Source organism: Larus michahellis, chromosome 13 (assembly GCF_964199755.1).
Source record: "Larus michahellis chromosome 13, bLarMic1.1, whole genome shotgun sequence".
In the NCBI taxonomy this organism is placed as follows: domain Eukaryota; kingdom Metazoa; phylum Chordata; class Aves; order Charadriiformes; family Laridae; genus Larus; species Larus michahellis.
The window spans coordinates 5,491,969-5,505,714 of record NC_133908.1 but is presented as its reverse complement, the minus strand read 5'-3'; the positions used below and the strand labels follow the sequence as shown (position 1 = coordinate 5,505,714).

The following is a 13,746-nucleotide window of genomic DNA, read 5'->3' as shown; positions in this document are numbered from 1 at the left end:
TGCTCTAGAACTAGTACACTCACAAGCTTCTTACCTGAAAGTGGTACAGCGCTGGGCTCTGGATGGGCCTGGCAGTCTGAACACCTGGGCATCATAGCCATCGTAATCCACCTGGATAGGCAGGGCATTCTCGGCATCTTTTGGAGCCCCTAATGCTGAAATAAAAATCATATAGCACTGGAACCTCACTCAAGAATGTTCAAAATCTGCAAGTTACAAGTATCCAACTCTCACCACTAACAGAAGTATATATTCCAAAAGAAATCACATACAAAAGTCTCATAAGCAGAACAGCTGGAGCAGCTCCGTTATCAAGATTGGTGCCTCTGAATCAAGGTTGCCGAGGCCCTACTACCTTTCCCCCATATATCCAAGACATTAAATTAATAATCAACAAATCAATCCTTATATGAACAGATGCCCAAGTTCCCTCATAAGGGAACAGCACACTTTAAAGCATCTTTGAAAGAATGGACAGCCTCACTTTTAGAACGTACATCTACCTGAAACAAGGTGGTATTAAACGAATGCAGGCTTCTCCCTCTTCTGTGGTCATAGCGCTGACAACATCCCAAGCCAGTGAATGCCTCCTGACCTACTACCACAAACATTTCCACTAGCACACCAGCCTGATACCATCTATTCCTCTCGCCAGGTGACAAGCAGGCAGGACAGAAACCCACCCCTCCACATTAGTTATTTGCCGAGAAGGCACATTAACATCCTGGATAACGACTATGTGGTTTTGACAGTTTTCTGCAACAATTGTCCCTTCCCGTATCTCATCAGTAGCATTTTTGCTGAAGTGCCATTATCTTCCTACCGCTGTTTGTTAGTTTGGGAGTCAGTGGGATAGATTATTCCAGAACAGAATTACTCACAGGCGTCTCGGTTATTTTTTGCTTTCTCAGTCAGTGGCTGGAGGGTCCAACAAAGGAAGTATGACATGACCAAAAAAAAAAAACCGAAAAAAAGAAAAAGAGATAGCAAGAGAAAAGACAGAGAAAAGGGAGACAGTTAGCATGTTCTACGGAAATATCCCCCAGTGTGGTCAAGCATCAGACTTAAAGTTTATCCTGCTGACTCAGCGAAGCAGCCAGACCACTCCAGAAGTACTAAATACTGATACTCGGTCACAAACCTGTGTAAAAAACACATCTTTGTCAACACCTTTCTTCCTCTCCACAGAGTTCTTCGTTACAGAATGAAAATAATTTTTATGGTGGCTAAAACATTTCTCACCTAGTTTCATCCTAGAAAGGAAAGACCTATAAACTAGTCCCTCATTTCCAATTCCTACAACAATCATTACAGCTTTGCTTTCACTGTCTTTTAACACAGAAACTTAGTTACAACTGTTGGAATACTTATTAGAAAGATTCTGATGCTTGGCTAAGAAAAGGTACTTGACAAGCTAATAAGAAAAAAGATAAATCAGAAAGATACCTACTTTCCTTCCTGCCAGCTTGATCCGTGGAGTGAAGCTGTTACACAGGAGCTGGCTCTTGGACGTGTAGAAACTGAAAGGAAAATCAGAGTGGCTCAGCTGTCTTGTAAGACTTGAACATAGTTGGTTAGCTACACAGCAAACAGCCCACGAATTTGAGCTAGGTATTAGAGGGAGAAAAGAGGATACCTTTCTCTGCATAAGACAATACGCTTACATGTGCATTCCCCAGTTCACTTCCTCTTTCTACAGAAAAGTATCACTTTCACTGTCTATACCGTATTGTGCAGTTTAGACAATTCTCTCCCTAATTTATATGACAGCAATGATTCACATCAGCTGCTTGAAAACTACAGACCTCCTCCTATTTTAAATAATTTATTCATTAAGATATGCTTATTGTCATCTGAATATTTTAAATCCTGCCTTTGGCTTATAATAAGCCTTTAAACACCTTTTTCCTCTATGGCAAATATCGGATCCAGATCCCTCCCAGCCGCTCAAAAATACTGGGTATAAGCAATCCACAAATGGTAAATGTTCAGGACAGTCGATTAACACATATAGATAAAATGAGGTATTAAAATAGAGCAAAAAAAAAATAAACTGTACAGCAGAACAAAGACTGAAGACGTAGTTTTCATTCTGAGCCCTGATCTCTATGTGTTGGGAAAGAAAAGAGAGTACTATGGCACGGAACGCTTAACAGAAAGCAGAAAGGAAACCTACCATGTCTTGGAATAAAGCAATGTTAACACGGAGCCTCAGTGTTTCCTGCAACTGTTCCAACATTTACCCATGTTATCCACATTTTCTCTAGTCGTAACTGTTCATTTGGGATGTATTTGTTTTCACTAATAACCAATCTAGTTGAAGTGATTGTATTTTTTGTTTAGCTTCGTGACTTTCTTCAAGCATAACTAAAGGCTAGAACTAAGTTAGCCGGAAAGAGAGCTTAAGATCAAGACCTTTTCCTCTGCAAATTGCCTATCATCTCTGATAGACAGGCATCTTCTTTCATTGCAATGAAAGAAGAAAGAGAATTCAACGGATTATAAAGAGGAAAGCAAAACAGAAGCGTTCAGCAAAGGCTGACAGAGTTCACCTACCTATGGTTTATCCAGTGTGGAATATTGTAGTCATCACCCAATCTGGAGTCGCCAGGTCCACAGCGATTATGGAGCTGTAAGAGTAATTTAGAAGCATAGCAACCACTTGTGTCTAGCTAGTCACAGTATGAGTAACATTGCCAGCAGGAGCAGAAAGAAGGGAACAGAAGCATGCATTACCTTGAAGAGCGGTACAGCATGCAATGGTTGCTCTCCCATGCATACCAAGTCCACACCTATCCCTGTAAACAAAGAACAGTAGAGTTCTGCTATCCCAAGCAGGACTGATATGCTAAGCCAAAACAGATCATCAATTTGAGCTGAAGGCCCAATTTGTATTTATATCAGATTTTAAGATGTAATTATACTGAAAATGGTAGTTAACAGTCCTGTGGTATGGTTACAAACCAACAGTGCCACTGGGGATAAAAAGAAATGTTTCTTCTAAACTAATTCAAGTCATGGAAGATTATCCTTTAAGGGAAAGGCCTCTATAGAGGAACTCTCCCTCTTTGAGGAAAGTTCTCTATCACAAACAAAAGAAATTAAATGCCTGTAAATTCTCCGAAAATCTGCCCGTTTCAACATGAAGTGCAGACACAAGTCTTCCAGCTGTACCCCAGAGTACACAAGTTACTATAGCTACTTTTCATAGCAAGAAAAGGCTACAGCTTTTCCAAATATATCTGTTTGCCTCATAAGGACTGCACAGTATCATTAGTTACTTACCATTGTCTATCATCCGCTGTTTGGTTAGAATCATAAGGAGTCGATCAACTTCAAATACACCCACACCGGGTGTGATAACCACAGACATCTGGCCAGTCCGATCAAAGTTCCGGTTTATGTAATGCTTGTCAAACACTAAGAGAAAGAATTAGGGAATACATTAAAAAAAAAAAGATGCTAGACGTTTTGGGGTGGTTTTTTTTCCAAAGCAAGGGAGATGACTTTCCATTAACAACGGTATTAAACAAGTTTCCACAAAGCACATGCAAGCATGGGAGGGCCTATATACAGCCTTGTCCAACCAATAAATGTTAATAAAACTACAGGAGATAGAAGAGTTAGGACAGAAGAGAAGACGGGAACCTGTTAAAAACAGGCAACAGAAGTCCATACCCATTTATTGGCAGCTGCTTTAATGATTCCTCCCAGATATTTTTATCCATTGTTCACAACTTACCATTGAATGAAAGATTTATGGCCTCCAGGTAGTTCCCTTGTGCTGAGGTAGAATTGTAACCTGGAGGAAAGCCCTCTGGACAAGTGTGCAGAAGGAAAAAAAAAGAAAAAAATCACCTCTGTATAGACTAGCTTTTTTTAAAAAGAAAGCACAAAAAACCAACACAAAACCGACAACAAAATAAAACTACATTTGGAGTAAATCCTATCACTCCAACAAATTACAGGCAAAATTGGTATTGGTATATCTCACAAAAAGATCCAAGCAAAATAACCTAGCCAGGGGAGCACTAAGTACAATACCAGACTCCAACTGAAACTAGAGAGTTTAGAGACAACTTAAAAAAATTGGGGGGGGGGGGAGGGGCGGGGGGGGGGCGAAGAGAAGGGTAAAAGCATGAGTAAGGAGGATTCTCATACCTGCTTGCTCTAGTCGTACCAACACAGGATACTGGATGAAAAGCTTTTTAATGGTCACAAGCAACGAAGTCCACTCTTCTCGTCTCTCATTCTGAACTACAACTCTAGAAGAGTACAACTCAATGAGGATCATGAAAGCAAGCTATGAAGAGGAAGTGAGAAGGGGTGAACAAACTATAAAAAAAGGAATGCACAAAAAGGTGAGTCTTTCTTCCTTCTGTTAGGCAGCACGTTAGAACTACTGCATACACGTAGCAATCGCTAAGGTGTAGATGCACACACAAAGCTGGGCACATCCCCAGCCAGAATAATCTTTCACTTCTTAATGGGCGATCAACATTGTATGTCAAATATCATACTGTTCTGCAAAGCAGTAAGGTCATTAACAAGTCCAAGTTTACAATCAAATAAAAGCTTTGAGAGTTGCATCTGTTGTGACCATCAGCCAAACAGCTCCAGTACCTAACTGGGGTCACCTGTGGTTTCAGCAATGGCAGCATCTCTTCTTCACCTACTCAAGAACGTAAAGATCTGGAGAACAGTCAAGCCTTATGCAAAAACTACTCCCAACACTACAAAACTTCTAAGTTTATTGTCAATTCGGATACAGCACAGACAATACATTATTCACATGCAGGTGGAAGACTGACATACCAAATACGTGTGCACACTCACAGATGGCATGGGGACTACTCATCAATTTGCTGACAGTTTCATAGCTGGTTTTCGCTATCTTAATTCCTTGCAAGGTCTTATAGTTCATAACATGATACTCTCCACAAGTTGCACATACATATGTGGGACAAGAGGTGAAAGAACTGGGAGAAAGACATACTTGTAAAAATCTTCATAAAATCTTCCCTCATGATCCTGACGAATTGATGCACGATGTGTTTCAGGAAACTCATCTGAAACAGAAGCAAAAGCACATATTATCCTATGCTCTTGTATAGAAATGACTCACCTTTTCTACTAAGGAGCTGTTACTTCCATTAGAAAAAAACCCTCAACTTTGAGAAATATCAGATCTCCTACACAATATTAAAAATGCTTTTAGAACAATATGACAGGTTGAGTATGATAAGGAAAGCTTGACACATTCTTCTATGTAAGGGTTTCACTATAGTACTTTCATAAGAATGGGTGTGCGTCCACTATGCTTGGTAGGGAATACATTGGACATGGACATAAAAAATAGGGGGAAAAAAGTCATTGGCAGCCTGTGGCCAACTTTCGAGAGAGAAGGAGATAGGTTTAAAAACACAGAATTTACATACCTATAGATTTTGCTTCGTAAAATGTTCTAGAAAATAGAACCACTGTCACTTCATGGCTGCAATTCTTCTCCTGTCCAAGAAGAAGAGATGAAAAAAGAAAACCTTAAGGGTCACATTCAGTAGAAAACTGTGTATATACACATAGAGTAACACCCTCTTGCGGCTCACACCTAGGATCAAAGGTAACTAAAAAAAGGTAGACTGCTGTATTAATATATCTGCATATGCCTCTATGAAATAACAAAATGGTCTGTCCTGTAGACTCTGTACTTCTAGGCTATATCACGTTTAACAGGAGCACTTTCCACCAGTCTCTAGAGAAACTCCTCTCTACACTTGCCAAGATATAAGATTTTTGTTTTAAAAATAAAGACAGTTGACTGAATTTGTTTATACATACTCATGGCAATTTGATATTCTTATTTGTTACTGTTTAGAGAGATACCTCTAACAATTCCAGAAAAACAAAAAAATTAAAACTTCACTAAACAGTTATGGTGCTAATGCATGCAATGGAATTAAGCTGTAAAGAGCACACTGGCTATCGCCTCAAAAGGAAAAACTTGTAAAAGCCCTGTAAGCCCCAGCGCTGCTCAGGCCCAACATGGTATAGCAGTACTAAAAGCAAAACAGGCATTTTACAGACATGTCACACAGGGCTCCTAATAACTCTCCAACGGACAAAAAGCACAATGAAAATGAGACAAATCTGTTGGGCATGCTCCTGCTCTCCTTAACATTCAGGACAATCACTTGGCACATATATGACTTAATGCAGACCTGCAGTAACCACTCTTAATGCCCAGGAGCCACCTCTCATAGTCCTGTAAATCTTAGCACTGCCTGAACAACCTGGGTCTTCCTCAAACTGGCACATCAATGGGCTCATTAAGATGGCATTGGCTTGTTCTTTCAGAACAGGATGAACTCAAGTAGCTACTTACCTTCCATTTTGTGAAGAGGTCAGCAAGGAAACCATTCACAGCTTTCTCAAAGTATAGGTCCCCTGCAAAGTAAACATCTCCAAAGCATGAAATAACAGCAGTCACTTAAACTATGGGGTATATTTAACCCTGACATTCTAGGACAACTATTTTTATTAGAATCAGAGCAACTGTGTGCATAATGAATGCTAATACCACTAAAGCATAGACGATAAAAAGACTGAAAAGCATGACTACGTTTCAGAGGATGTAAACAAGACTCTTACCATCAAAAGGATCTGACCTTTAAATTCATTTTTTCCAACACATTCGCAGCATGCTGGGAAAGCATCTGTACCATCTTTTAGGCATAGGATGCACAACTGATCCCCTGCTCAGTTTTGAATAGTTGCCCAGTTACATATGCCTAAACACATGGTCAAAGGAAGTGGTAAGAGGTTTGCTAAAAAATTAAGCCAGAAAAAAACTGGGACAGTGACACAGACAATGAGTCACAGATAAGTGACTCATTCTTAATGCCTGAAGTTGTAACACTTCTAGCTGACTCTACCTGGGCTAAGGTGGGGGTTCTGCTTCCTCGCTAAGCCAAAGTTAAGAGAAATCTAAAACATCAAGGTTCTGTTTGACCAGAACTTCCATACATTTCTACTTTCAGGATTCACACAGGCTTGCACCTGCCCTCATCACCAAACATGTTTATATCCACAGAAAACCTTTCCAAGGTTCATAGTCAGTTGCCTGCTTGATTTCACCATTGAGATAATGGCACCAAGCCCAACAGTGGGGAAAGGAAAATTACAAATAGCCAGGAGACACAAAAGCATGACACAGCAAGTAAGGATCTAAGAAGACACCTCAGAGCACCGCCTAGGCCAAAACCAGGGTATTTTAGTTTTCTAGTAGTGGCAGATACAAGTACTAGTGGCAGTTTTCTAGTAGGGACAGAAAGGACAGCTGCTGCCATCCACATTCACGATTAGGCAGGTCAGTTACCTACTCACCATAAATATCAAAATCCCACATTTCACAGCTCATCTGGATAAAAATATAAACCATGGCAGAAGTGGAGCGGAAGACCACCTGCAAAAGAATAAAATACCTTATTTAAAACAAGGTACATTCATTAGAAGGGCCAAATGCAGAAGTTAACTACAGAGCAAATTATATGACTGTGCCCACTGCATCATAGGGAATTTCCCCTCTAACGAGCTGGCATTTCAACAGCCTGAGTAATTCCTAGTGCTGCCAGCGCAGAAGAGTTGAAGTTTAATAATCACTCATTCTCCTGAATTTATTGCCATTCTTCACGTTACAATACAGCCAATTCAAATGATCCATACAAATCTGCAAGCAAGACAGAATTACAAGAAACCTGGCAAGTAAACGAAGAGAAAAACTTCCTTTCCCCTGCTCCCTGAATTCTTACCCGGGTGTCCTCACTGATGTATCCACAGGTGACTTTCTCACTCTTTACCCACAGTTCACCTGCCTGCGCCCTGGAAGAAAAGGAGCACAGAACACTTGCTAACCACAGTGAATGTGAAGATGAGAGAGTCAATATTTGAGCAAATAAAGGGGTATACTAAAATCTGTATTCAAGGGTGACTTGAAGACAGAGTAGAAGTTTATTTGGTTAAAACCCGATTTTAATCCAAAAGATGTCAGACAGCTGTTTCCCTCTGCGTATGGACATTTTGTTGCCCCTTTGTCATCTCAACAGCAACTGAAGTAACCCCCATCTGAACTATTAACATCTTGGGAAGGGGAGAAATATAAGAGGTAAAAGGAAAATTATATGGCATCCATCAGAGGCAACAAGTGCGGCTGGCTGTCCTACTATTAGTTTCTTTCACCCCAAATCAGATAGAAGCCTTACCCTACCCCATGGTGCAGACAGAATCTCTACAAGTGCCAAGGATTTTTCAAAGATCGGATACACTTATCAGACTCACTAATCTGAAGTCATAAGTAACAGTAAGCCCTCAGAAGAGGCACTGACCTGATGCCCGCAAATTCAACCTTTTGGGTGACATATGCACATGTGCTGACCTAAGAAAGAATAGTTACAGGTGTTAAAGAACAGTAGGCTCAGAGTGAGCAGACCAATTTACAAAAAAAACCCATTCACGTTCAGGTACCTGACTTCTGCCATAAAATCACAAACACCACTAAGCATATTTACTACTAATACCTCAGCCTACAGAACCTCTGCAACAGACAACAGAAAACAGTTACACACATGAACTTTTATTGGGTTCATTTGTCTAATCCACTGTGCTTCAGAGAGCCAAAAACTGCACTTCAGGGATGCAGAAACAAAATCTTCTCACAGTTGCTTATTGAGCGGTACTATTGGAGAGGGGATACATTAGCATACTTCTATTTGAAAAACATTTGGATTCAATTCCTTCCAAATGCAGTGAATCATTAAAATTCAGAACATAAGAAAACTCTCAACAGCATTTTCAGTGCTCAAGGCAGTAATAAACATTATTGCAATACAGCAGGAAATGATGGGATTATTTTTTTCTGCAACACTTTTACATCCATTTCTCCAACTCTGACGTACCACTTACAGCATAACTTCCTCAGGCGCTGCTGACACTGGTCTTGTCCTTGGTTTTCTGTATTTTGTAAAACACTTATTTTCTTTTATAGCAAGCAAAGAAACAGCTAAGTAATCACCTCCACCATACAGATAAGGACAGCAGAGGCCTTACCAAACTTTTCTTCAGTCGCCACATATCCCCGCGCCCAATATACTGATCTTTAAAGGTCAGCTCCACCAAGTCCAAGGTCACCTCCTGGGAAACGGAAGAAAACAGTGCCTAGGTTTTACTTGTTGTTTCTAAGTAGCGCCCTTCAATCTGTTCCATTAAGAACCAAATGTTACCGGGAAGGCTGTTCTAAATCAAGTCAATACCACTAACAGATGCAAGATAAGAGGGAAGTCCCATCAGATTAACTGCCAAAGTTGGGCATGGAACTACTGGAACTACTGCGAGCTGCAAGACACTGCACAATGTGACCAGAAAAAGCCCAAGGACTAAATCTGTGCTGCAAGTCTCAGTGCAAATTGGAAGCACAAGTTAAAGAAATTACTTCGTTGTTCATGACATTAAAGAAGCCTCGTTTCCTGCAGATTTTTGTCTTGTGCTGAATGTAAGCTCTGACTGAAGCTCGTTTGATAGTTGGGACATTTACAAGAGATGCCTCTCTTACAAGGCTCTCTGGTGTCAAATGCTGCAAATCCATGCCATGGCTCTTCTTTTGACTAGGCCACTTACTATCTCTCTCTACGGTCTCTGGTTACCCAGAATTTCTGGAATGTTTGAAATTTCTAAATTTCTATCAAGCTGTGTTGAAGCTGGTCCATAGACTTCAAAGAGAGACCAGGGATGGTAGGGAGAGAAGAGAGAGACACATAACGACCAAACAAACAGTTCAATTGCCCAAGTCTCATTTTCTTAGGAAAGAAGGCTAAATACCTTTCAATAAAAAATAAATGCCTTTTTTTCCAGTATACTGTAGATGAAAATTCACAGGGCTCCAATGTGAGCTAAGTGAAGGGACAGATGTAAAAAAGTCACAAAGCCACACACCTTTGGGTCAACAACGTTCACATGGACATCCTGGTATGGCCGCAGTCGGAAAACTTGTGCAACTGTCTGATCCACACTTATAGTTTCTGCCACAAAAATGAGAAAGGACGACTGAGAAATGAACATCCCCAAAAGGCTTCAAGTGTTTTACAAGTACAAAAGCAATACAGTGAGATAGTCATGAAACACTCAGGGCCTCAGCAAGAGTTATGTTCAGTTATGGCCCAATTTAAGAGTCAATAAAATCAAAGCAGGCAAGATAAACTCAAAGTTTAGTCTAAATTAATTCCCGCAAGATGAAAAGATATAAAGCTAGTCAGAAAATGCAGAAATAAAAATGTAAGGCTAAAAAGCCAATTTTGTTTAAACCATACCCCACCTTACTCAAGCATAAGCAGATTTAAAATGGGCTATTCATTTTCTGATAAAATTATAATTCTTCCATTCTTAACTAGACTAAGCATTGATTTTCTTAAAATATACACATTAGTCAATCACAAGTACAGCCCAATCACATAATCTTTGCTTATGATTTTACCATGTATACTATGGAGTCTAAGGTTTTACCTTTCTGCAAATCTTCCTTAAGTGACTTCACTTGTAGAAGCAGGGGACTAGCATGCAAAAAAGAAAAAAGGTAGACAAGCTGAGATACCAACAGTCTACTCTGGTAAATCTCTCTCTCAAAACTATATAGTAACACGGAGCATGGGATAAGTTAAAGAGAAACACTGACGTTTCCTAGAAAGCTTCATACATCACCCGCTCTGCCTATCACCATCTTATTCTTTATACCTATTATAATTATAAAGTACTCTTTAGGTAAAGATGATATTCTAAATGGGAAAGTAAGTCACACAGGAACTTCTCAGAACCTTATACAAGTGTAATCCTCCTTTTCAGATAGGGGCCGCAGGATGAACAGCTTCGTATAAGAAGGTTTATGTTTTTACAGCTGACCAGGAACTTTTAATTTTGCCTAGGACATACTATAGGATGGAAGAATAATCATTTCGTAACAGCAGCTCTATGAAGAGGATAAGACATTGTAGACTCCATATTCAGGTGCTACTTGCCCAATGAAAGGTCAGCAAACTAACACCAAACACAAAGAATTCCACAAAATTCAAGGAACAGCTCCTGCTATAGTTATATCCTTTACTTTTCTTCCAGTAGAAAAAAACCAACCCACAACTATGGCAGCATCCTGAAGCAAAGCTATACCACCTCTAAGAGCCTCTCACTCTAGAAGCTACTGCACATGAACACACCCTTTCAGTGTTCTACGCACACCTGACTGGTATCAGCAAAAAGAGAATTCACCTGTATTCATCATTGGGATGTGCAATTTCGACAACATCTCCCAGCTTGATTTGAAGAAATACTTTAGGATTCACCACCAGTTCATCATCTACAAGACACAAATGAATGAGGAAAACCGCAATGAACAGATATATACCAAACACAGATGCTTGCACGTTTGTGCACAACAGCTTACTCTACTTAATACAGTAGCCCAGGATTAACAAGTCAGCAATGTGTTACATTCAGCACGTGACAGTGCTCCTACCCAGCCACTTCAATCTTGCCACTCTTGTGGGCAAAACCTTTTCCTTCAAATCACAGAACTTTCACAACAGATTTGTTCAGTGAAAGAGTGTGCCTTAATTAAGCGACCAGAATCTTCTTATGTATTTTTCCTTATAACAAACATCAGTAGGAAAGCAGATAGCTACAGAAATCTTAACGAGCTTTATTAACATGCTACAATTTTAAGTCTAGAAATACAGAACAATCAAATAAAGGATGTTTTTCTTAGTACACTGAAAGACATCTACACACAGTCATAAGTTATTGACTTGTCTGTCACTTATTAAGAGTGACTGAAATACAAGGTTAAAACAAAACTGACACAACAAAAGGGACGAGGGAGAATAAAGCAATGTTACTTTGTAGGTGTAATCTCATTCTGCTCTGAGAAATGCAACTTTATTCTGCTGTATCTTGCTATTAAAAAAGACCTTTCCAAACTCTGGCTGGTATTACTGCTTCTCTCATCAAAGTTCCACCTTCACTGTTTTGTTAAAAAGACCAATAAATCAGTTAATTGCTTTCAATTAAGTAACAAAGTGCTGGCCTCGTTGTTATGAGACTACTGCTTCTCTCATCAAAGTTCCATCTTCACTGTTTTGTTAAAAAGACCAATAAATCAGTTAATTGCTTTCAATTAAGTAACAAAGTGCTGGCCTTATTGTTATGAGACAGGAGATACTGACCACTGCCTCCAAAACCCTTCTTATGTATGACGAGCTTGTACACCTTGTTGGTTCTCATCTTGAATTCCAGTTTTTCTCAGCTGCTTCGAGTACAAACAGTTGAAGACATCTTGCATATCTAATACGGAAATGAACGCAAACACAGACCCCATCATTACAAAACCATTCTTTATACTCTGTGCATGAACAAAGGATGTTGTACCACCAGATAGCCAAGAATGCCACACCTGAAAGGCAGGCACATTACAAAGTTTAATAAACATCAGACTAAAAGTTTAGTAACAACCTCTTCTACTAGCACTCCTGTCAGAGCTAGTACCACTCTCTAAAATCACCTCTTTTATATTTCAAGGATAAATTCTGAACCTTGTGTTAAACGTATTAAAACAAATACCCAGATTTATGCCCACTGCCAGTTGTATCTTCTGGTTTTTTTCCTCTTTCACACGTCTTTTTCCACATCTTTCAAAGATGCTGGAATCCACAAACACATGATTTCACACCAACAGCAGAGCTGTACCCAGCAGAGGGCAGCGCTACAGACACAAACACTTAAGTTTGTGGCATCGGATTGCATTACTTTGTTTCAACCGCATTAGCTATCGCATTTTTTTCTTCCTGCCACTTCCATTTAAAATAAAGCATATTGTAAAAGTAAAGGTCCTCCTTTGAAGTCTACTCTTTTTAGAAGTGCATTTAAACTGGAAAATATCAGTAGGAACAAGGTTTTCTTCATAAAATTACAACCACGTTATTAAATTAAAATATAGTCTCTTCTAGTTATAATGCATTTGCTATAATTGCATTCTTACAGCAAATCCGAACGCAGAGGAACTCTAAAGTATGCCTTTCAAACCCGAGCTACAAAGACACACTGGGGAAAACTCGCACGTCCAAAATGCGTTAAAATAAACTCTTACAGAGTCTTCAAACTCGGAGCCGGTGCGGGTCTGGCAGTCCCGCAGCATGTGGCGGCAGGACTCGCCCCGATGACGCCCGAGGTGAGCCGGGCCGGCAGCGCCGGGCCCCGCACGGCCGACTCGGGGGGAACCGACCCGCCGCGACCACTGCCAGCCACCCCCGGCCGCCGAGACACCGGCGGTCCCTCAGGCCAGGCCTATACAACCGCGTTCGAGGAGGAAAGCGCAACGCCTGAGCTTCTACCCGGAGCAGCTGCGAGAGGCGGCCCGGCAGCAGCGGAACCCGACACCCTCAAGGGGCCCGACCTCGGGAGAAGGGGAGCGGAGGAGCCCGGCCGCCGCGGGAGGAGCCGGCCTCCCTGCGGCGGGCCTGAGCGCAGCCCCAGCCCTTCCCACAGAGTGGGGCAAGGGACGAGCGCGGGGCCCTGACCTCCCGGTCCCGTGTCCCCCACCGGCGGCCGGCTACGGCGACACCGTCCCGACGAAGCCCCTCAGGCAGCGCCCGCCACTTCCGCATCCGGGGCCACCGAGCCAGCACGCGCGCGTCACATGACACCCCCCACCGG

General features: G+C 41.1%; 1 protein-coding gene across 19 annotated transcripts in view; it reads right to left on the bottom strand.

Annotated features, from left to right (window-relative positions):
* The window catches only part of DEPDC5 (DEP domain containing 5, GATOR1 subcomplex subunit), a 46,661-nt gene extending 32,934 nt beyond the window's left edge, over positions 1-13,727 (bottom strand). For 15 of the 19 annotated variants that reach the window (XR_012589752.1, XR_012589753.1, XM_074606237.1 and 12 more), the window contains exons 1-20: positions 13,181-13,708; positions 12,261-12,378; positions 11,308-11,395; positions 10,552-10,598; positions 9,985-10,070; positions 9,103-9,186; positions 8,382-8,431; positions 7,809-7,878; positions 7,384-7,462; positions 6,383-6,444; positions 5,439-5,508; positions 4,997-5,069; positions 4,162-4,265; positions 3,743-3,817; positions 3,286-3,420; positions 2,737-2,798; positions 2,557-2,630; positions 1,451-1,520; positions 882-918; positions 35-155 (exon numbers count right to left, since the gene is read on the bottom strand). Coding sequence is in view for 17 of the 19 variants with exons in the window: in XM_074606237.1 (XP_074462338.1) it covers positions 35-155; positions 882-918; positions 1,451-1,520; positions 2,557-2,630; positions 2,737-2,798; positions 3,286-3,420; positions 3,743-3,817; positions 4,162-4,265; positions 4,997-5,069; positions 5,439-5,508; positions 6,383-6,444; positions 7,384-7,462; positions 7,809-7,878; positions 8,382-8,431; positions 9,103-9,186; positions 9,985-10,070; positions 10,552-10,598; positions 11,308-11,395; positions 12,261-12,318 (1,445 nt within the window). In the remaining 2 variants the exon portion in view is untranslated. Of the gene's footprint in view, positions 1-34; positions 156-881; positions 919-1,450; positions 1,521-2,556; positions 2,631-2,736; positions 2,799-3,285; positions 3,421-3,742; positions 3,818-4,161; positions 4,266-4,996; positions 5,070-5,438; positions 5,509-6,382; positions 6,445-7,383; positions 7,463-7,808; positions 7,879-8,381; positions 8,432-9,102; positions 9,187-9,984; positions 10,071-10,551; positions 10,599-11,307; positions 11,396-12,260; positions 12,379-13,180 lie in introns of all 19 variants that reach the window. The other 4 variants (XM_074606238.1, XM_074606240.1, XM_074606250.1 and 1 more) reach the window with 2 other exon arrangements.
* Positions 13,728-13,746: the final 19 nt, after the last annotated feature.